The 24,667-nt window shown below is 40.2% G+C and overlaps 1 protein-coding gene across 1 annotated transcript in view; it reads right to left on the bottom strand.

Moving 5' to 3' along the window:
- The window catches only part of BRINP1 (BMP/retinoic acid inducible neural specific 1), a gene marked incomplete at both ends in the record, with an annotated part of 143,267 nt that overhangs the window by 49,828 nt on the left and 68,772 nt on the right, over positions 1-24,667 (bottom strand). The window contains 3 exons of the mRNA XM_080709307.1: positions 10,890-10,995; positions 14,687-14,856; positions 21,321-21,511. Coding sequence (XP_080565433.1) covers positions 10,890-10,995; positions 14,687-14,856; positions 21,321-21,511 — 467 coding nt within the window. The remainder of the gene's footprint in view (positions 1-10,889; positions 10,996-14,686; positions 14,857-21,320; positions 21,512-24,667) is intronic.

Genomic DNA, 24,667 nt, shown 5'->3' with positions numbered 1-24,667 from the left:
GAGATAGTGCTTATCCAGTAGGAATATATACTCCAATGGGGAAGTCAGATTAGTAACGAGATGATTATACTCTTGTGGGATAAATCCTAGGAAAGAAGATGGGAAGGACATCTAACAGCCCGGGGAAGAGGGGGCCACAGAAATTTTCTTGGGAGAGATAGAAATTAGGACTTGCAGAGAAGATGTATAGAGGCACAGAGCAACACAAAGTTGGAATTTAATAAAAATGACTACAGACAAAAGAAATTCCATGGGCCAGAGAGTACAGTTAAGTGTGTGCGTGTGTGTGTGTGTGTGTGTGTGCGTGTGTGTGTGTGTGTGTGTGTGTGTGTTGGATCACAGAATAAGACAAAACCAACAAGACAGGCAAGGGTTATAGTATAAATAGCAGCCTGGGGATGTGTTTATTCTAAACTTTATACCAAAGTCTCCACAAAAGCTATGAGTTTTATGGAGGGAAGTGACAGCATTTGATTTGGCTTTAAGAAGACCACAGTGGCTGGTGGGATGGATTGGGCCAGTGGAAGTGAGACAGGAATCAAGGAGGCTAGTTTGTCAAGAAGTACAAGAACCCAGGGAAAGGAGAAATGAGGAAATGGATACACTAAGGCAGTGGGTAGACAAGGGGAGATTCTGATGAGGAAGGATGTATTTGTGTGGGACATGGAAAGGTGGAACCAGCTCAGTAAGAGAGAAAGGGTATGGTATTTAATGTGTGAAGAGAATATCAGTGCATAAATGATGAAATGGAGCCCAGTCTCGAAGAAACTGAGAACGTAAAGCAGGGGTAAAGAAAGGCCAGGGCCAAAGAAGACGAGAAAGAAGAAAGAAGGAATAGAGAGGGAGGAGAAGAGGAAGATGAAGAGAAGGGGCTTGAAACCAAGACAGAAAGTGGACCCTCTGAATATGAAGATGAGGTGGAGTCTCTCAAAACACATTAGTCTTAGGCAACCTTGCCTGGAGGTTTGAGTGGAGGAGAAAAGGTAACTTGAGTTAGCCATCTTTGAACCCATCTCCTCTCACGGGCATAGTACCCATTTCATGCCAATCTTCACCCTCTGCCCATCCCTCTCTTTTTCAAAAGGGGGATGATCTAATAAACCCTGTCTTTTTTTTTTCCACTAAGAAAAATAAAATATACCTTTCAAAGATGCCACTTTTTGTAAAATCATTGCTGTTTTATGTACACTAAGAAGATAACACCTTGACAGTTAAACTATGTCACACCACTGCTTACAAAAACATTCTGATTTCAAAAATATTGAAATCATGCAGCTTAAAATCTATGGAGAAGCCAGGCATGGTGATGCACGCTTGTAATCCCCATGCTTGGGAGGCTGAGACAGGAGGATTGCGCAGGTTCGAAGTCAGCCTCAGCTACTTAGTGAGACCCTGTTTCCAAATAAAGTATAAAATAGGTCTGGGAGTATAGCCCGGAAGTAGAAAGCTTTTGAGTTCCACCTCTGGTACCACCATAAATAAATAAAGAAATAAAATCTATAGAGAAAAGTTGAACAAAATACCCCATTAATATTTCTATGTGGGGGGAGGGCACCAAACACAGATTAAATGTATAACATTTACTTTCAATAAAATAAATATATTTATATGTACTGTGCCATTCTGCTTCTGTCTTTTCTCCATTCCTTCTCTTCACAGTGGAAAGGCACTACTCTGGAAGGCAAATGAATCCAATTACTCCCAAGATCCTGCTCATTCTTGACATTTACCTTTAATCCTAAAATCACCCTCCCTGGCTTACAATGGTAATGTTTTCCTCTCAACAGAATCATCCCATAGTCATACAAATATCTTCTGTTTTTATGCGTAAAAGGGGGGAAAAAATCACCTGAGTCCATAGCACCATATGCTATTGTGATGTGAACTGCATGGTTCCACTGTAGAATTTGCCCCTGAACTCATTCTCCTATTCACCCCAAAAATTATATAGAAAATCTTCAAGGTCACCAGTGACTTCCATGTTGTTTGATGCACTACCCAGTTCTCAGTACTCAGCCTAATTATCTTATTACTTGGACTATTTGATAGAATGGAACACTACCATTTATTTCTTTGACGTGTTTGGGATTAAAAAAAAAATCTTGGCCCTCACTCATATAAGACATGCACTATATTACCTTTATTTCAAAAATCAACCTTTCCGCTGGGTGTGGTGGCACAGGCTTGTAATCCCTGCCCTTGGGAAATGGATACAGGGGGATCACGCAGGTCCAAAGCCAGCCGTGCTGGCTCAAGAGACCTTGTTTCCAAATAAAAATATAAAATAGGTCTGGGAGTGTATCCCGGAGGTAGAAGGGCTTCTAGGAACCCCAGTACCACCAAAAAAAAAAAAAAATCAACCTTTCCTTGACTTCCAGAGCATGATACTCCCTTAGCTTTTTTCCTGTCTCTCAGCCACTCCTCAACTTCCTTTTTGTGTTCTTCATTATAATCCTCATCTCAATCTTTCTATATTAACTTCTTTGTGGTTCAAAAAATGGATTCCTTAATATTTCTACCTACACCCTCTCCCAAGGTAGTCTTCTTGTCCTATATCATATCATTAAATTGTACTTTTTTACTAATTGATATTTTAGTTCCCTTCTCTGACCTTCCAAATGCTCACTCAACATCTATGTGCAGGCATTGAACAGAATTCTCAACTTTAGTTTCCAACCCAATTCCTCATATCCCATTAAAACTGGTCTCTCCACAGTTATGTTGTATCAATAAGCAGCAGGTCCACCATCACAATTGCTCAGGCTAAACTGTGAGGTCACCCTTGTCTCCTCTCCTCACAGCGTTTTCTATTCCATTGCCAAATAGCAGTGTCTTAAATACATATATCCATAAATTCAATCATTTCTCACTACCTTCATTTTCTCTCACCTTGATAAACACAATAGCTTTCTAACTGGGGTCCTTGTGCGCATTCCTATCCTTAATGGACTCTTCTTCTCAGCAGCCAGAGCCATCCATTTAAAATATAAGTCAGGTCAAGTTATTCCTCTGCCAAAATTTTTCAATGGCTTCTCATTGCATCTAAAGTAAAACCTAATCTAAATTATTTTCCATGGTCTACAAATTTCTACACAATCCATTCCCTCAGTATCTCTCTGACTGTAAAGAAAATATATTTTTTGTTTACTTGTGTCTTGCCAGTTCCCCTTACATCCTCTCTAAATATAAACTCCTAAATTAGTTTATTCACTGCTGTCTGCTTAGTTCTTAAAACAATATTTGATGTATAGTTGGTGTGCAATTAATATTACTAGACAAAACAGTGAACATATAAAAGATTAAATCTCTAAGTTATCCATAGATTCCTGCAAAATATTCTCTTTACATCTTTTTTCCACATCAGCGAACTACTGAGGCAGAGCTCTGCTCTCTTCATACTTCACCAGATGGAAAGTAGATTAAATTACATGACAATGTCGGTAAAACACACAATGGGCTTCTTAGAGACAGAAATATGAAAATAAGAAGTTATCATTATGCCATTAGTGTTATTACTACTAGTTTGGTTGTTGCTGCTATGACTACTAATGGCCTCTGATCATTTCCGTGGTCCCCTCTTTCTCATTTGTAATCTCCTTCCTCGTTCTTTTTTTTTTTTTCTGTTTCACTGTGCCTTTGCCCTCCATAAATGACCATTTTATGAAACACCACAAGGTAAAGGTTATTAGGCATCATTCAAATCATCCTGAATCTACCGAGATAAATATCTTGGGAATCTCTCCTCCCAGTCTTGTTCAAATGAATAAGGAGAAGAATTCAGGAATATAGAGGAACACCATTTTGAGAAGGAGAAGTTTAAAACTCAGGCCACCTGAGTTAAAATTCTAGCTCAATTATTCACTGAGTAACCTCTCTCAGACCTAGTTCCCTCACCTCCAAAATAGAGATGTTATTTATTATTTCTTCAAAAAAATGGTTTGTTACATTAAAATATAAAAAAGTTATGCTTCCAATGTAATAAATCAACAAAATAATAAAATAAATATGCTAAAACAAATAAAATGACCAAGTGTGGTAGCACATGCCTATAATCACAGTTCTTCGGAAACTGAGACAGGAGGATCACACATTTGAGGATAGCCTCAGCAACTCAGCAAGACCCTCCGCGACTTATCAAGACCCTGTTTCAAAATATAAGAAAGGCTGTCAGTGTAGCTCAGAGATAGAATGCCCTTGGGTCCAATTCCCAGCACCAAAATATAAATATAAATAAATAAGCAAGAATAAACCTAAAAAATAAATTGACAGTCCCAGTTACATAGGGAAATACTGAATGAATGGTATTCTTTGTTAATTTTGTCTCCTCTACTCTCAGTCCATGTGGCCTGTTCTTTAACCAGGCTGGCCTACCTTTTGCTTTTCTATAATTCTCTTCTGGAAACATGTTTGTTTTTTCTTTGCAGAGGATGCCAAGATAGAGAATATTATCAAATAAATAGTTAATAGATGCATACCATATAAATATGCATATGTATATATAAATGATGCATGTATAGCTCTATACATTTTTACAAAACAAACACATCCCTATGCTTCTGTCTAGATTAAAAATCAAAAGATTAAGCCGGGCGTGGTGGCGCACGCTTGTAATCCCCGCGCTTGGAAGGCAGAGACAGGAGGATCGCGCAGGTTCAAAGCCAGCCGCGCGCGCTGGCTTATGAGACCCTGTTTCCAAATAAAAATGTAAAAATAGGTCTGGGAGTGTAGCCCGGAGGTAGAAGGGCTTCCAGGAACCCCAGTACCACCAAAAAAAAAAAAAAATCAAAAGATTACCAATATCACCAGAATCCTTTCTCATCCCTGCTCTGGTTTGAATTTAGATGCCCCTGAAGGATCTGGTGTCCAAAACTTGGTCCCCCTGTAGAGCAGCTGTTTTCAGAGGTGGGGCCTTTAGGGACTGGTTAGATCAGAATGGCTCTGAAATCATTCATGGCTATGTAATTTGATGGCAGTACTGGAAAATGGTAGAAACAATAGTAGGTGGTACATAGTTGAAGAGAGTGGTTCCTTGGGGGCATGGCTTTGGGGACTATATCTAGTCCCTAACACCACTCCCTTCTCCTCTCCTCTCTTCTCTCTCCCCTCTCCCCTCTCCCCTCTCCCCTCTCCTCTCTCCTCTCTCCTCTCTCTCCTCTATCTCCTCTCTTTCCTCTCTCTCCTCTCTCTCCTCTCTCTCTCCCTCTCTCTCGCTCTCTCTTTCTGCTTTTCTGCCACCATGAGGTGAGCAGCTGTCTATCATGTCCTTTCTACCATTATGTTCTGCTTCACCTCAGCCCAGAGTAATGGAGCCAGCCGACTGATAGAGCCAGATGACCTTGGCTTTCTCAGATACTTATACAGCAATGGGAAGCTGAGTAGCACACACCTTTTAAGTCACTGCCCCATTTCTTTCCCTTGAAGCTAACACCATTGCTAGACTTCTAAAACAATTATTTGTTTTCATAATTACTGACTTGTATAGACCTGAATAGATTCATATGACATTTACTCTTTCTATGCCTGGCTTGCTTACTTTCAGTATTACATTTGTGAAATTCTTCTGTATTGTTGAAAGAAAGAGGTTTATTCTTTTCTTTTCTATATGATAACTCATAGTGTGAATATATACATTTTTGTGCATGATACTGGGGATTGAACCATGGGAATTCTACTTCTGAGCTACACTGCAGCCCTTATTATTTACTTATATTTTATTTTTTGAAACAGGTCTCACTAAGTTGTTGAGTCTTCCTAAGTACCTGAGGCTGGCCTTGAACTGTGATCTTCCTGTCTCAGTCTCCCAAGTACTGAAATTACAGGTATCTTACAGGCTTAGATAATGTGTGACAATTTATTTATCTACTTTTGTCCATGGACAGACATTTTGGTTGCTTGGGCTGTTTTGAATGAAGCTGCTATGAACATTCATGTCTTCTGATAAATTTGGACACTCTCTTCTAGCATATCTTTAGAAGCTAGAATTGCTGGGTCATAGGTAAGAACACACACAGTTTTAGTAGATAGTGCCAAGAGTTTTCCAAAATGGTTGTGATTAATTTATGTTCTGGTAGGCAAGTGTAGGTTCTTGCTGATTTGTAGTAGCACTCCTTAATATTTTCAGTCTTCTTCGTTTGCCATCCTGATTACTATGCTATAATATTAGATTGTGACTTTAGTTTACATTTTTATGGAGGCTGGAGGCATTGAGAGCCTCTAAAATGTTTATTTGCCATTTTGATAGTCTTGTTTCTGAAGTACCTGTTCATGTCTATTATCCATTTTCTTACCCGATTGACTGCCTTTTTTTCTTGATTTTCAGAGTTCTATTTATATTCTGCAGATGAGTTCTTTGTCAGGTACAGCATTATAAATATTTTCTTCTTCTGTGTGGCTTGCCTTTTCATTCTATTGTATTCATCCTATTAATTTCATTTCATATTTTGATGAAAAGAAATTTTAATGAAGTCCAATTTTTAGTCTTTTTTTACACTTAGCATTTTTAGATTCTACTGAATAAACATCAGCCTACACAAAAGTTATGAGATATTATCCTTTCTTATATTTAAGAAGCTTCTTTGTTTTACCTCCCACCAAAAGAATATTATTCTTCCTCAAATACCTGTTTTTTTTTTCTGACTCCTTCACCTGGATAGACAGAATGAATTACTCCCTTTCCTGAATTCCCATAATACTATGTATTACTTTCATTTTCTCTATTATACTACACATTACCTTGAATCATAGATGTTTGCCTGTCCATTCTCTATCACATCCCTGCTTCCCATTCACTCAATTACCTGAATGTTTTGTGGCCTTTTTACTGGATCCTGATGTACTACTTTCTAAATATCTCTAGACTTGGCCTATTTCTTTCCACTCGAACTGTTACTTTCATGGTCCCAAACTGTGGCACATCAACTTGAGGACTCAACGGCCTTTTGACTCTCACCAGCCTCTACTCCACCACCCCACCCCCCGCTAAATAACTTTCCACACAGAGCCGAGGCACTCTTCCAAAACAGTGTTCATGTGACTTCCTCTTTAAAAACCCTCCCATGATTTCCACTGCTCCCAAGTTAATGTTCACCTCATTAGCGTGTTACACAGGCCTCCCAGGATTTGAAGGATTATCCTGTCTGTCTCACCACTGATGACTCTCTTTTAATCTCATAAGACCTTTTACATTTCTTCAAATGCCTCTTCATAAAGTGTCTTGTATCTTTAAAGTCTTCTGTATCTGTGTCCCTGTCTTCCTACCCACCCTTCACATCTTAGCCTATATATCTTTGTTATAGAAAACTTTCCTGACTCCTCAGTAGGTTAAGTTATCATACAGACTGGTACCATACAATGCTCATATTTTTAATTAATATTTATTGCATTTATCATTTGTCTGAAGCCCATCTTCTATGATAGGATGTGTGTTTCCTTAAGAAAAAAATCATGACCCTCTTGTGCACCACTTTATCAACATATTTTATGATTCAGATGTATTCTTTAAAATTGTTTATATATATTTATGCATATGTATATGCATTTCTATTTATATATATAAGTGATTTGTTGAACTCATCTGTGCTCATACACACAGGGTCTAGTATTGGATTTGGTACTTAGTCTCAATAAACATTTGATGATTCATCATACTCATAAAGTCCTAGAATCATCCTGGGAAGGAAATAAAACCACTTTTTTCAATCACCCAACCCAAATGAATAATGCCTAAATAATCTCTTTAACATTTCTACCAAATGTTGTCTACTTATAACTTGCAGAAAATAGAAAGTCATGGCATCCTTCAGTAGATCAGTCCAGGTTTGGCATGAATGTGCATTAGAATGGTCTATTTTAGGGATGGAAATCTAGTTCAATGCCAGGCATGCATAAGGCCTTGGGTTTAATCCCATCGCTCTGAATAAGGAGTAGAAAAGGAAGGAAGAGGAGAAGAAGCAACATAGATCCATTTTCTTTTTTTATGTTAGACTTAAAATCTGACAGCCTTCTAATCCCTCCTGCACACTACATTGAGGTAAGCTATTTTATTCATATTAATTACGCAGTCTTTTCTGCAAGGCAAAATTTTAGTTAAGTATAGACAAGTCATTTGTTTTTCAAGTTATCTCGCTTCCACTATTTATTACAGGACCCCCTCCTCCACACATGCTGAGACCTTTGTAAAGTGTGATGCTTGAGTATAGACATGAACTCAGTCCTCCAATTGTGCTCTGAACAGCTTGGAATAAAAAAAGGGCTGCCAACTTTTGTTTTCTTCTTTTCAGACAGCATACTTCTAGTAGTAAAACCAATGGCACATCCAAAATGGGGTTCTGAGGATGTACTATGATCCCACAGTTGATTTTGGAAGAAATAGATTAAAAATTAAATATGAAGTTCAATATAAAGTGGTGAGGGATCCTTGGACCTCAATCTGCATGACCTTTGGGCTAAATCAGACTCTAAATGTCTCTCTAATATCAATGCATTTTTTGGTAGTAATATCCTATTAATTCCTATTAATCTTGTTCCAATTACATTTCATGGGTCCCTCTACCCTGGACACACACAGCAAAGTAATGTGCCAAGCAGTCGGATTTCACACCCTGGGCTCATGTCACAAAGTGGCTGCAGGTATGCCAAGAACCACCATGTTAAAAATCCTGGCACAAACAAGGTTGGCATGTCCCTTCTTTCCTCTATTAAAGGAGGCAGTTTTAACCCTCCTCACATATTTGAGATTTTCTTGTGTTGTGTTTTAACACATTTCCACTCTCTTGGCCTGGATTTCGCTAAGATATTTTTACTCAAGGTTCCCAAATGACACTATCAAGCTCGCCCTGCACCATTCCCCACCTATCTTCTATAACAGGAGCATGAATCAAAGAGTTGCCAAGGAACCCAAATATAAAAGTCATTTCAGGCTCTGTTCAGCTCTGCCTGCCAATCTCAACCTCACTTCCTCCCACTGACATTCAGAATCCCCTTTTCATCATATACCTTTAGGGAAGGTCACATTTTTAGTCTGCTCAAAGTTAAAGCATGTCATTTTTTTCTGACTATAAAGTTAATACATGATCATTGTAGGAAAGTTAGGGAAGAAACTAGAAGCCTAAAGTAAATCATTTATAATCCAACTATCCTCTTTCAGTATCTTGCATAATTCCTCGAAATATTGTTTTTCTTCTGAATTCTCTGAATTGTTAAGATCAGGCATTCCATTTGTTAATTAATCTCAAATCATTTTTATATATGCTAGTATTTATTTTTTGGTACTGGAGATTGATTCTAGGAGTATTCTACCTCTGTGTTATAACCCCAGTTCCCCTTTTTAATTTTTAAATAAGGTGACAATAAGTTCCTGAGTTTCTCCCCAAATTGCTGAAGCTGGCCTTGAACATACTATCCTCCAATCTCAGCCTCCCATGTACTCAGATTACAGGTGTATGTCACCATAGCCAGAAAAAAAATATTTTATCTATCTATATCTTCTATCTATCTATCTATCTATCTATCTATCTATCTATCTACCATCTATCTATCGGGGAGATTGAATCCAGGGACAACCTGCCTCTGAGCTACACTCCAGCTATATTTTTAATTTTTAGTTTGAAACACTAAATTTCTGAGACCTTGGGTAACTGAAGCTGGCTTTGAACATGCAATCCTTCGATCTCATGTTCCCAAGTTCTGGGATTATAAGCACAAGCTACCACACCAGCTGAAAAATTTTAATTGATAAATAACATCTCGATATCTGACTATTATATTGTATAGATGCAACACAATTTGTTTTGTCTTTTCATGTGGATAAATTAGAGGTTTACATGTTTTTTTTTTTAATTTTTTATATTTTTTGGTGGTACCGGGGTTCCTGGAAGCCCTTCTACCTCCGGGCTACACTCCCAGACCTATTTTATTTTTGGGAACAGGGTCTCCTAAGACAGCACAGCTGGCTTCGAACTTGCGCGATCCTCCTGCCTCCACCTCCGAAGTGCAGGGATTACAAGGGTGCGCCACCACACCCGGCTCTACATTGTTTTTTTTAAAATATCATAAAGTATGTTTTGTATGAAAAGCACCATATGTACTTAAATCCTTTTTAAAAATTTCCCCTTGCAATCGCTTCTCATTATGCATTGAATTAAATAGGGGTAACTTACCATTTTAAAGGGTCTATTTCTCTTAGAGTAATACATTCTTATGGAGCACACTCCATACGTGAACCCTCCATATAACAGAAGTCAAATAAACACACTTTAATAACACAATAAAATAAGCATTTATAAATATCAACAAATCAATCCCTACAAGGATTGCATTCTTAATAGTCATGTCTGAGAGTATTTTTCTCTATACACACCAGCCAGCGTTGAGCGCTATCATTTGTAAACTCGGCCAAAAGTGTGCATGCTTATTTAAAACTACAAATGATTAGCCAAAAAGGAAAAAGAAAAATGATAGAGAATGAAAAATTCTAAAAAATGTCATATATTTCTTGGGATTCAGATAATACCTGTCAAAACACATTGGAAATCAAAAACAATAATGCAGGAGATTCAGATGATATGATATGAAAATTTAATATATATTAGGTCTGGAGCATCTATAAATAATACCGTTCAGACATTTTCATCAAAGTAATCAGGTAAAGTTCACATCTCCATACATTCTATCTGAAAACTAATTAATAACCATGAATTCCATGTCCTGTGTATGTTAAAATTGTAAAAAAATAAATTGTATCATAACTAATTTCCATATTGGTAGAATTCCATTGTTTATACTACTCTTCTTGTTCGTTCTCCCTTCATCCCCTCTCTTCTTCTACATCACACCTGTGCAGTGCCACCCTCCCCATACCTCCAGCCACACGTTCCCCGTCAGTGTCTTACCTTGAAGGTGCAGTTTGCTCTCCGTGCTTTGCAGAAGGACGGAACTCACAGAGTCCAGATTGTCATAGCTGTTACAGCCCAGAGGCCCAGTGCGTGTCTCTGTGACCTGGAGTGGACATCAAGTGAGACAAGTGTGAGACACGTGTCTAGATCTAGGTCAGCCCCTGAAAAGTGAGACTTCAGCAGACAGGTCTCCCAGCCTAAGCCCTGGGTGTGTCTTCAACACCTTGCATGCTAGGACCACACTTGTCTGTCCAAGAGCAGCAAGGTGGCAAAGCACACAGACAGCAACCGCAGTCCCTGCTGCCCCTTCTTGATTCTCACTTTGCAAGGTCACTGGAAATGTTTTATGACATAATAAGTGGAAGTACAGTGCATATTTCAAAAGCCTGGGCTTTGAAACATGGAAAATCAGAGTTAAGTTACACCTCGGCCATTTATTGACTGTATAACAAAAGAAAGTCACTTAAATTCGCCAAGCCTCTGCAAACTCAAGCTAGTAAATGTCTTCTGGGGACGATGTGAGACGGGCCAGGACAAGGGTCAATGCCTGGCACAGGGAGTGTATTGAGAAATGTGCATGTGATTACATCTGATTACAAAATCACTCTATAAATGGTATATATGCATTATGATCAGGTAAGAACAATGAAATTATCCCCATTTTTTCAAAACAAATCCAGGTCCTACAGCCACACATTTCCAAGACATTGTTTTCAAAGACTCGGTGTGGTGGACACGAGAGAAACAGTTATTCAAAAAATAACCTTGAAATAAGAATGGCTGAGTATAAAGGAAGGCCTCTTCAGCTCTCTACTTTCTACCATTAAGAATTATTTAAAGACACATCCTCCACGATAAGAAAGGAGAGCTTGGGGAAACAAGGACCCCCTTTTCTCTTTTGCTGATGTGGAACCATAAATTAATAACCCCCTTTATTTTGGGTTGTTGTTGTTGTTGTTGTTGTTGTTGTTGTTGTTGTGTGGTACTAGGGATTGAACCCTGGGGTGTTCTACCTCTGAGCTTGTAGCTCAGCCCTAATTTTATTTTTGTATTTCTAAACAGAGTCTCTCTAGGTTTCTGAGTCGATTGCTTATGTTGCTGAGGCTGGCCTCAAACCTGTGATCCTCCTGTCTCTGTCTCTCAAGTACTGGGATAAGAGGAATGCCTCACCATGCACAGCAATAACTTCACCTTTCTAAGCCTCACTTACCATCTGTACAATGTTTGCATGCTCTCAGTTACCTAAAGAGGTAAAGAGATCATGTCTTTGGTGTATTTAGCACATAGGATTCGAAAAATAAATGGAAGGTAATCAGGTTTTATGTTATTTTATTTTTGATGGTACTGGGGATGGAACCTAGGGTCTTTTCTACTTCCGGGCTATACTCCCAGACCTATTTTATATTTTATTTTAAAACAGGGTCTCACTAAGTTGCAGAGAGCCTCACTAAGTAGCTGAGGCTGGCTTTGAACCTATGCGGTCCTCCTGTCTCAGCCTCCCAAGCTCTGGGGTTACAATCGTGTGCCACAATGCCTGGAAAATTATATCATTTTATAAATAATTTTTTGCACAGAATAATAGAATAACTATTACTGATTAAGGATTTATACTATCAATTAATTATACAAAAGATATCCATGGTGGGAAGGAAAACAGGCAAAATTCCCCCATTTCTTCAAGGAGTCTAGTCCTAAGACAAGTTCTAATCGGCTGAGTCTTTGGATAGTGGTCAGAAATGACAAGAAAAATCCACAGGCCACATGGAGTATGGACGCCAGTGCTAGTGTAAGAGTAGTTTCTTGAGAGGCCTCTAGGCAATTTGTCTGAGAAATTCCTCCTACAGAGGCTGACCACACTTGCAGGATGTGCAAACGAGGATTATCTTCTGACAGAGCTTCAATATCTCAATTCTGTATCCCATCCAGGGGGCAGAGGACCATTTGGTGATAATGAAAACCAGGCCTCTGTGGTTCCCTGACTCTGATGGCTTCATAAAGATTTCTCTCAGCTCTGAGTTCCCTAACAACATAATAAGCTCAGATAAGCTGGCCCTCTGTTTGTGGATCTGATTTATTTCTTCTCTTAATACTTCCCTTGTCAGGGACTCTCTTTCTCCTACATGTTTCCCTTCCTATGGTCAATTTCTGACTTATTGCCAGAGTTTCCCTTAACCGTCCCCCTGAGGGTCTTCTCTTTATCCTCAAGAGGTATCTCAAAGAGGCTTAATATAAAGCTAGGTCTGCGTTTTATTTAGAAGTTAGAGTGGTGACTGTAAACCAAACCCAGGAATAATCTAGTTTAAATAGATGTGAGATGGAAGGCAGATGTGGTGGCACATGCCTACAATCCCAACACTTAGGAGGCTGAGACAGGAGGATGACAGGTTCGGGGCCAGCCGCAGAAACTTCAGGAGGAGGCTTTCAGCAACTTAAGGAGATCCTGTTTTAAAATAAAAATAAAACAGAGCTTGGCGTATAGCTGAGGTAGAATGCTCCTGGGTTCAATCCCTAGCAAAAAGAAAAAAATGAGAAAGAAAGAAATCTAGGCAGGCAGGAAGGGAGCCAGGGAGGCAGGAGGGAGAGAAGGAGGAAGGGGGATGAGCTAGAAAAAACACCTGCATTGAAACCCTCAGAACTAACTTTTAGAGAAAAAAATCCCCCCTCCCAGGATTCTCTTTATAGAGGTAAGCTCTGAGCTCACTCTATTTAAAACTGGATCTTTGTAAAGTTCCTGTGCTCTAAGGCACTGCTCTACCCAACATGACTACTTAATTTGGAATTAATTAAAATTAAATAAACTTACAAATCTACTTCTTCTGTCACCACATGTTAGCTATTCAATAATATTTTTAGCCAGGCATGTTGATACATGCCTGTAAAATCCCAGTACTTGGGAAGCTGAGAGAAGAGGATCACAGGTTCAAGAACAGCCTCAGCAATATAGGGAGACTCTTAGCAAGCTATTGAGATCCAATTTCCAAATGAAAAAAAAAAAAAGGAAGCTGGGGGGAGGTGGTGGCTTGGAGGTAGAGTTCCTGTGGGTTCAGAGAATAGTTCATATATATCTTCACCAACATGGATATGGGCATTTGCTTCATCTGAGAGATTCAATTGGATAGTGTTAGTGAAAAAAGAGTGTGGCTCAAAAAACGGTGTTCTTCTGAGTGCACCTTTGTGAATAAAGTTTTATTAAAACACAGCCTTGCCCGTTTATGTACATATTGTGAAAAGCCTAAATATTTGTCATCTGGCACTTCGCAGAAAATGTTCGCTGATCCCTGGTCTAGCATGTAGTGTTCTAGTCCCTGCTAAGGTATTTTCTAGCTGTTCCATCTCTGATCGAACGGACTCCAACTATGCTTATAAGTTTTATCAGATGTAAAACAGAAAGTGGGGGGAAAGAGCAGAGGACGCATGTGTTTAAGAAAATCACTGATGTGGGCATCACTGAGCTGACTCGTGCCATCTATGTGATCTTGAGAAATTCATTTGCCCCTACAAAGCTTTAGCTTCAACTAGCAAGGGGATCTGAATGATAATCACCCATCTAGTAAAACTATTTAAGGATGAATGAGAGGGTTTTAGATAAGCACACCATGGCCATAGCCAGGGTACTCCAGTGAATCAGCACACATGGCTCCTCTCACAACAAAGGGACAAGGGGCATGTGACAACGTCACTCGGCACTTTTGACCAGGGATACCAGGGGCTACTCAGTTTTGAAGCCAGAAGCAGCACCTGTCCCAATATTCCCAAAACATCTGTGAGGCAGTGCCATTTTGCTGTAGCTATACCTTGATTGCTCCAGTTGATATCTGGATCTCATGGAGCCTCCTCATCGTGCCGTCCCGGTCCACAAAGTAGGAGGATGCGAGCTGGTGAAGAGCTTCCACGCTTTGAGTGGCATTCCCTGACTTCCTATCCAGGCGACTCTTGTCCATGTACATGGTCAAAGCCTCTTCTCCTGCATGGGAGAGAAAAGAACACAAGGAAGCCTAATGGAGTCTCAGTGTGGGAGGAGGGTGACCAGGATCTGGATGCTCAAAGAGCCTTAAACAGCCAACTCGTGGTTCCAGGTCAAGGGGAAAATGAAAAAGCAAGAGTCCAGAGGTGGCTATAAAGGCCAAGCTCCATTAGAACAATATTCACTGGACAATCACAGGCCTCCAAGTCCAGCCCTGTCATAGTACCACATAAACCACTTCTGCTCTTCAAGAAATCTGGCTCTATTCCATAAAATGTTGGATTGGCCATAGGTATTCATTCCTTTCTCATCTTTCTCTTCTTCACCTATGCATATGCATCCTCATGTGTAAAATGGGAATACTAACTATACTTACTTCTGATGGTTGTCTCAAGGATCGCATTAGTTAATTACAAAAAGTACTTGAACCCTGCCTGGCCCATCGTAAGCATTATGGAACTGTCAGCTACCGCTACTTGATAATTGCAAGTTATCAGTTGTGTGGTATCTATACTTACATGATAATATGCAAAATAAAATATTTAGCAAAGAAGAACTATCAGTTCTGAGAAATGAAAAAGAAAAGCAGCTTACTATGAGAAGGAATTCCATCCTGTCCCTCCCGTCAATGTCTGACTTACTTTTGAATTCCTATCCAAATTTCTGGCCCAATTCTAAGATCACTTCCTACTTTGCCCTGGTGCCTCATACATTCCAAAACCTGCTGGGCCTCCTTTCCTGGTGAGCTTTCTCCAGACACACCCTGACCTCAAAAGGAAGGAACTACTGTTCCTCTCACCCTTTGGCCTGTCTACTCGGTGCAGCCAATACATCCACAGAGCAATTTTATTGTGAGTTGGGTGCTGTGCAAGACCTCGGGTGACAAATGGCAAAGACACTGAGATGAGCCATACATGTTACCCACACTAATATCCAGTTTAAAAAATGTAACATCTCTCTTTCATAATTTGTTCTATTGATTACATGCTGAAACAGTAACATTTTTGATATGTCATGTTACACAAAACTCTATCCTTAAATCGATTTCTCCCCTTCCTTTTTAAAATGTGATTGCAAGAAAAGTTATAATGGCTCCGACTTGGAGTCACATTCTGTGTCTGTTGCCCAGTGATGGCTGAGGGAGAAACAGGCCTAAAGTGATCATTTCAATACCCAAGGCAAATAGCCCAAGTAGAGGGGAGCATAGAATAGATTACTGGCCAGAGGAATGCGGGCTGCCCACATCTCTTCAGATAATGTGGGTCAGAAGAAACTAATCATCTGCCTTGCTGGCTGTGTTCTTCACCTCACTGTGGTGATGCTCTGCCCGTACACATGTATCCCATGGCCTCTCATTGTTGGCATTCTGTTTTTCTGCTTTTCTGTCCTGCCCAACTTCTCCTACCTTCAGGTGTCACCTAAGAAACCTCCTCATCTCCACCCCCACTCTTTTCAGGAACTGGTATAATAAATCTTTCCATGCATGTCCCCAGTTCCCTAATCTTCCCCAATATAGCACTATCATAGGCCCTGGAGATTTCTGGTCTAATGGCCTGCCTCCTCCAGTAAAGCAGAATCACTGGGAGGTCAGGCTGTACATTAGAGTCTATCAATCTCTGGCCATTGAATAACAGAGGGGCATGTGTTACATGGTTAACAAATTATTGGGGCTAATAGGTGAATAAATAAATAGAGAAGTGGTCCTGATTCAAGTGCTAATGGATTGAAATATCTGCCTCAACAATGAGGCTGAAATCTTTTAGCAAGAAGACCTATCATCATCCAAGTCACCTCTAAGCTCTGCATGGCTAGGCTAGAATTCAAAGTAAGATGCCCAAGTGTGCATTGTCTTAGAAAAGTATCATTGCTCCATAGTAGAACATGAAGTTCCACTCTCTGGACCCCACAGAAACCTGAATAGATAGACCTAGCTTAGACATGGTTTTGTATCAAATTATATTTTGAGCTCCAGGGACAGTGGTGGCATGGTAGGGGCAACAAAGACCATCAGTTCATTTTTCTAATGCCCTCAATGTTTTTCCCAGGATTTGATAAAGTGCTGATGCTCAGTTATCATTTAATAAATAAATGGATGGATGGATGGGTTGATAGATGATTGAATACATAGGTGCATAGATAGATGAGTGAAGAAGTACATGATGAAGTAATAAGCTTAGGAATCAGAGCCACATGCAGAGGAAATAAATATTCCAAGTACCAGCACGGGCTCACCTAGGGGCCCATGAAACCAGAGGTGAAGGAAGCCCAGTTCCCTCTGGACTGAGAACTGGCAGAAGCAAACCTTAGATCAACAGGGGTTAATGGACTTCTTGCTGCATTATTAAGACTTAATTTCTTGTTTATTAAGAGAATATTCGGTTTAGAGTTGCCTTCCCACTTGGGCATTCCCGCAAATTGCCTCTTCGCCCTACAAAGGCCTTTCCCCAGTCTTCTTGTCCTCCAGGGGGCTCAGGCTCACTCTGCAGAGCCTTCTCTCGGAAGGGAGCAGAAAAGGACTCAGATACCCAGTGGAAGGGGGAACAGGTAGGAATGATCCCTTTACCATTAGGGATGTTGCTGTTGGGGGGGGGAGGGTCTTGGTTTTAGGCCTCTAGCATATCCCTTTTCCTTTCCTTCTGATTTTATTCTTAGCTTTTCTCTCAGCCAGGGGGAAATCTCTCAAACTGCAATGTAGTGAATAATAAGCACACCCAAATATACACAAATGGGCAAAAATCATGAATCTATATGTATAAAAAGGCATCCATGCAGGCTGAGTATGACGACACACACCTGTAATCCCAGTACTTGGGAGCCTGAGACAGGATGATTACAGGCTCAAGACCAGCACAGCAACTTAGCAGATCCTCAGTAACCTAGAAAGACCCTGTGTCAAAACAAAATATTAAAAAATGGCTAAGGGTGCTGTTCAGAAGTAGCATACCTCTGGAATCAATACCTAGTAACACACACACACACACACACACACACACAAACACAAATACACACACACATACACACAGCATCTACACAATCAATATATACATGTAAAGCTCATATATATATATACATATATATATATATATATATACATGTATACATTGCATCTGATGTGTATATACGATGTCCACTTTTGTGCATGTATGTGTGTGTACATGAATTGTATGTAGGTCTACATATAGATTAACTCAGAACCAAGTATACATAGCTATGTCACATCTTTCTGGGCAGGTAAATATGTACTCCCACACATGTATGCACACTGAATTGTGTGTGTCACACATACTCAGTCTCTAAGGTGGCCTTGGAGCCACCTTGTGGCCTCAGAATAATGTTACTATCCCTATTTTCCTCCACATTATTTCAGATACAGAATTTGTTTCTTTACTTTCCTCCATAAGAAAATCAGTCATACCAAGTATTTTTGAGTTTAACTGAATGGCACCAAAAGTCGGGAGAAACCAAGGAAAAGTCTAAGTCGGATCCTCTTTCTGGATCTACTTCTTCATTTCCCCCTTTTCTTCCTGAAGAGCTAAACAAATACACCCACCGTACTGCATATGATAGTTTAGGAACATCCTTTGTTGTTCAATTATGCCCTCAAAGTTTTTCAAAGCTTTCTTTTCAATTAATACTGTTCTGAAAAAAATCTTTAATGAATAATATTTTCTATACTTCCTTGAATATAGGTGGGGTAAACTAATATTGAGGCAGGAAAGTAAAATTCTGAATGTCTCTCACTCATTTGATGAGTGGCAGGACTGGGCTTTAATTCGGAGTTTCCAAGTTCCTTAGCCCCGTTAGTTAATAATAACAGTCATCGTAAGAATAATGATAACAAGAACAATAATAATAATTTGTTAGGTGCCAGATAATATGCTAAATACTTTTAATAAATCATATTACTTAATCTTCACAATATGCAATAAGGATGCATATTGTGAATTAGGATGACTTATAAAAGAAGAAACTGAGTCTTAGAGAACTGAGTTACTGGTGGTGGTGACACCAGGCTGGCGAGCATCAGGAGCTGGGCTGGCACCTGGGTGACTGAAGTACAGAGCCTGTCCTTCATTCCCTCCAACTTCCCATCATGCTCTCTCTCACTGCACAAGGAGGTCTGTAAGAAATATCCTTCCATGAATGAAAGAACGAAGTAAGGCTTTGTGAAGGGCTCACACCATTCTAGGCACCTAATATCCACTCAACCGTGAACCTCTCCCCTCTCTCCAGTCCTCCATGCTGAGGGCTGAGGGAACATTTAGGACCTGCTGTCCAACACTGGATTTCAATCCAAAGCTCTGCATATTTTAAAATGTGTTGTAAAAACAGTAGAGGAACAAGGCTCTGTAAATAATTTACCACCTCGCCTTGGAGAAATTAAAAATATATTTCACTGAGAAAAAAAAAAAAGTCTTTCCAGGGACTCTGACCAGAGCACAGCTTTTAATAGAAGAATTGAACTGAATTAGTAGCAATGACTAATGAAATGGGAGGTAGGAAACATTTAAAAGAAAGGACACAGGTTGACACCATCCTCAATGTAAAAATTAACTTATTTTCAATCTACAGGAGCGTAAAAGTTATACTAATTATTTCACATCCAAAAATTTTACTTATTTTAATTTCTATCAACAGACAACAAATGCATGCTGATTGGGTGGTGGTTGGAGAGGGTGGGGAGGTGGTTTGTTGGTGAGCAAGTTGGTTAAAGAGATAATTGATAGTGGGTAGAAAAATATAACGTGGGCTTTGTGTTTGAAAATCTCTACAATGTATACTTAGATTTGCCACTTACTAGCTTGCTTCTTCTGAGTCTTGGTGTTCTGATTTATTAAATAAAGATGACATGACTTGACTTGCACTTTTGAGGAATGCAGACACTATACAATTCCTGCTGTGCACTCAAGGAGTGGCTAACACTATTGTAAGAATGAATAAACTTTCCCAGCCAATATCTTTACCTACATTCCCCTCATCATCAATTTTCCCATCTTGTCTTTCTCAAAATGTACACTGTAAATAGGGCTTGGTGGCTCACACTTGTCATCCCAGGCTTTAAGAGGCTGAGACCGGAGGATCACAGATTTACAAGCCAGCCTCAGCAACATATCGAGGCCCTTTGCAACTTATTGAGACCCTGTTTCAAAATAAAATAAAATAGTGTCCGGGTGTATCTCAGAGGTAGATTGTCCCTAGGTTCAATCTCTGGTAACACACACAAGCACGCGCGCGCGCGCACACACACACACACACACACACACACACACTGTCTAGAAGCTGCAACTTCTACCCAGGCAGCTCCTGAGAAACTAAGACTACTGTGACTACTATTTCCATGAAGCTTGTCCTGTGCACTTTAGCCTGTACTGTGCAATCCTCCTCTAAAGAAAATTCCCTGCTATAATTAGACTTCAGTTCCCCTGTCTCTGTCAATATATCAATCTCTTTTACCTGGCATGGACCATGACAAAATGCACCTTATCATCTCTGTGAGCAGGTAGCATGGTGTTCTACTACCAAAAGGGTTTTCTGAAAGTTCAGTGGGCCCAGTCACTGTGAAAAAAATGGATGCCTACGGGATTGTAGCTCATAAGATCAAATGATGCATGCAGGCAAGACCCATATGCATCTAAATGCCCTCGTCTGTACCATTTCCCATGGTCCTTGCACTAATTTCCTCCCTTTTATTCAGCTTCCTTTCCTCACTCCCTTGAAGATGGATTGGACCTGGTGCAGAGAGATGGGTAAGGCTGAGCTGGGTAAAACAATTAGCCTACTTTCTTGTTAACCCATTCCAAGTTCATATGAGATACAAAAGATAGCTCATTTGTGGGGAAAAAAAAGATAACCTCAACTTATCAGTCCTTAATGTACTTAAATAAACAAAAGGACTTCATTCAACAATATCTGAAATGTAATTTTATTCCCAGATTAGATTCTATCCCAAAGAAACTACAATTATCAGGTTAAGCATTTATTTTTTTGGGGGGTCACTGGTGATTGATCCCAGGGACATTCTACCTCTGACCTATACCTCCAGCTCTATTTTTATTCTTCATTTTGAAACAGAATCTTACTAAGTTCCAGAAGGCTTCACTAAGTTGCTGATGCTGGTTATGAACCTGTGATCTTCCTGTCTCAGCCTCCCTAGTGTTAGGATTATAGGTGTGCATCACCATGTCTAGCTCATATTAAGCATTTCTAACAAACTAAGCCAATTTCAAGGTAACACCATATTTTCAAACAAATTAGTAAACCCTCATAGTAGTTTTTTTTATAGATGAATTCTCTGCTTAGATATAACCACCACTAGAGGATTCAGTTTCTTTGGCAATATATGCTTCTGGGTGTTGTGCAATGGTACAGTGACTATGAAGTCTTTGCTCTCAGGGTTCTCCCCTGTCTCTTCCATCCCAGACCCACAGTTATGACAGGGCTACAGCCAAGGGCAGTTGACCTACCTCCCAACGTGGCAGAGATGAGGAGGTGGGTGCCGTACTTTTTGATGATAGTATCGATGAACTGCTGAGTAGTGGGTCTCCTGCCAAGCAGACGGATGCTCCTTTGAAACTCTGGCATGAGGGGTACTGGGTGACGGACCAGGTCTCTCCTCTCGATGGCTGTGTTCCTCACCTTCCAACGGGCAAACTCCCTGGGAGAGATGAGCAACACTCCTCAGCTTACCGTTTCTGTCTTCAAGCCACAGCCCAACCAGCAGCACCCCATCAGGCATCACTTTTCATCTGACAGTGATGTTCAATATTCATCAAGTGACTCTTGGATCTAGAATTTTCAGTCCTCTTTAGTCAACAATATTTATTGAGTACTACTCATCACTAAGGTGCTGAACCAACCAGACACAGCAATGCCCTCAAGTTGCTTACAGAGTATCATGGAAACAAAACTCAGGGATCACTTTTACTCAGTTATGGGGGAAGAGACTGGGACAAAAAGAAATAGTTTGGAGATGGTAATTAATCATCATCCCCATCATCACCATCACCATCATCACCATCATCATCAAGTGAAAATGTTCACAGTATTTTATAGTCTACCAAAATGGCATGTCTCATTTTAACTCATATTATCACACTAGCCCCGTGACAGAAAACTATTACCTGGTTTTAGTTAATCTCACAAGGACTAGTTTTCCAATATCCTCTCCTTGTTTTGCCATTTCTCTCACTAGATTGTGAATGATGATAATAGAAACAGAATCTTCCTGAGGGCTCCAACCCTGTAAGGAGCTCAGTGACTATCATGTTTCAGGATCCATAATAAGATTTGATAGATAAAATAATGTATGGAAGGAAAGAAGGAAGAAAGGATGGACGGAAGGAAGGAAGGAAGGAAGGAAGGAAGGAAGGATGGATGAAGGAAGGGTGGACAAGTGGTCTGTTTAAAAATGGATGGGACCTAGCTGTGTGTGGTGGCACACGCTTGTAATCCCCGCACTTGGGAGGCTGAGACAGGAGGATTGCGCAGGTTTGAAGTCAGCCACGCTGGCTTAAGAGACCCTGTTTCCAAATAAAAAAGGTCTGGGAGTGTAGCCCGGAGGTAGAAGGGCTTCCAGGAACCCCAGTACCACCACCAAAAAAAAAAAAAAAAACAAAAAAAACAAAGGATGGGACCTAGTGCACAAAGTAACCTGAGATCATCCTAAGACATTTCAAAAATTCATTATTGAGCCCAGAACACTTAATTATGTGAAAGAACCAAGCTATATTCTGAAGACCATGGAGAGAGCAGCTTGATTTTTCCTTCACTAATAATAGAGAAGATCAAAATGGAGAAGCACTGAACTTGGGAATCCAAGCCTTGCTCTGTCTCTTGTGATTCATGTGGGACAATGTTGGGCAAAGTGTGTCCTTTCTCTGGACCTTACATTTCTTCATCTACAAAATTCAATTAATATTATCTATTTTCTACCACTGGTGCAGGGATTACATGAACGATAGGGTGTGAAAATACCTTTGGAAACTGCAAGGCACTAATCTAATGTGAAATATTGTTTTATAACTTGATTTCTTCACCAATTCCCAAGTATGTACATGTAAATCATTAAAGGTGCATAAATGGTGAGCACAGAGACTGCAAACTGAAGACAAGCAGGAATTTAATGGAACTCAGTTCAGGTTGGTTTTGCTTAAGTAGCAGTCACTCTTCCTAGAGAAGATGCACTGCCCTGGAGCGACCCGCTCTCCGACCTGCCTGAGTTACCTACTCTCCGTCCCCTGGGAAAAACAGTCAAGCCAAGAGGGTTGCAGGTCAGCTTAGATAAATGATAGGAAGCAGAGTTTAATGAAAAGGTCTCTCTTTTCTGCCACAGTATGGGAGAGATGAATAAAGAAAGGGTCCCGGGGCAAGAAAAAGCTGAACAGGGTGGGAATCAGCTAGAATATACCCCAGTAATTCAGTGGTGGAGTCTGACCTCTAACTCTCACAGAAACTGGGTCTGAAAAAATAATTTAACATTAAAATACATTTCCAAGCCTCAGAGCTTCTGATATGTGTCTGCAGAAGAAATCTCCACCCATAAGTCTTAACACAGTTCCGGTTCTCAGGCAAAGCAGTTGCACATCACAAGTGAGTCAGTAGGCTGAGCTCACCGAGCCCCTGAAGCTCACCTGTGGGTGCACAAAACCCTGGCCTTCTTATCAAGAAGCCCTGGGTCTGTCAGAAAAGATAGACAACTTCCAGTTTATTGTAAATTAAGAGATGCAGGATAAGGAAGGAGGAACATGGATGACTCAGGCCTCTAGGGAAAGTTTCAGAGAGGCCATGTTTGAATTCCCGTTTGGAAGTTTGCATAGGATTTAGATAAATACAAGACTTTTTAAGAAAAAAAAAGGGGGGAGGAAATCTAGACACACAAAAGGAAGGACAGAATGAGAAAGGCATCCAGAATGTGTTTTGGTAAGAGCAGCACAGAAGGAGAAGGCTATAAGGAAGAGGGTGTGGGAGGGCACCAGATGCCCCTAGAGTGCTGATCAGGCTGCTAGGGGCTTTGGCTGCCAACAGGCTATCCTATATTGGGGAGGTAGCCTGGGACAGGGGTCTCAATTAACCCTGGACCCAGAAATGTGCTTTCAAGGAATAGAATATGAAAGTGGCAGGATGATTAGCATCAAACATGTCACTGTCACTTCTCTCTCTCTTCTCTCTCTCTCTCTCTCTCTCTCTCTCTCTCTCTCTCTCTCTCTCTTCTTCTTCCTCCTCCTCCTCCTCCTCCTCCTCCTCCTCCTCCTCCTCCTCCTCTACCTCCCTTCCTTCCTCCCTGATTCATGCCATGTTGTAAGATAGTCCACTGAGAGGTCCACATAGCAAGCACCCAAGAGCGCCTCCTGCCAGTGGTTTCTGAGGATCTTAACAATGACCATGTGAACAGCACTGGGCTCAGATCTTTCCCCACCCAGCCATTTATGACTACAGCCTAGAATAGGATGCCAGAAATGAGACACTCAAATTTCTGACCCTCAGAAACTGTTAAGATAATGCTGTTATATTAAGTCACCAAATGCAGAGTGATTTGTTCCTTAACCATTGGTGACCAATGCGAGGCAGTGAGAATCTCCAAATGAATATAAGGAAGAGTCCTCACCAGCTTATTCCTGAAATTTATAAAATAATTATATATTCACATCATATATATATGAATGGATATATACCTAAAAGACTTTGGTGTGTGTATATATAATATATGTGTCACATTTATTTATAATAAACTCTTTTGGATTTCTTTTCTATATTAATAAAGCTATATTTCTCAAACTTTTATTTATACACTGAGGGTTTGGTAACTTGCTAA

This window comes from Muscardinus avellanarius (genome assembly GCF_963383645.1).
Source record: "Muscardinus avellanarius genome assembly, chromosome: 13".
Lineage (NCBI taxonomy): Eukaryota > Metazoa > Chordata > Mammalia > Rodentia > Gliridae > Muscardinus > Muscardinus avellanarius.
The sequence above is the reverse complement of the archived record's forward strand: the minus strand, read 5'-3'. Positions and strand labels throughout refer to the sequence as shown.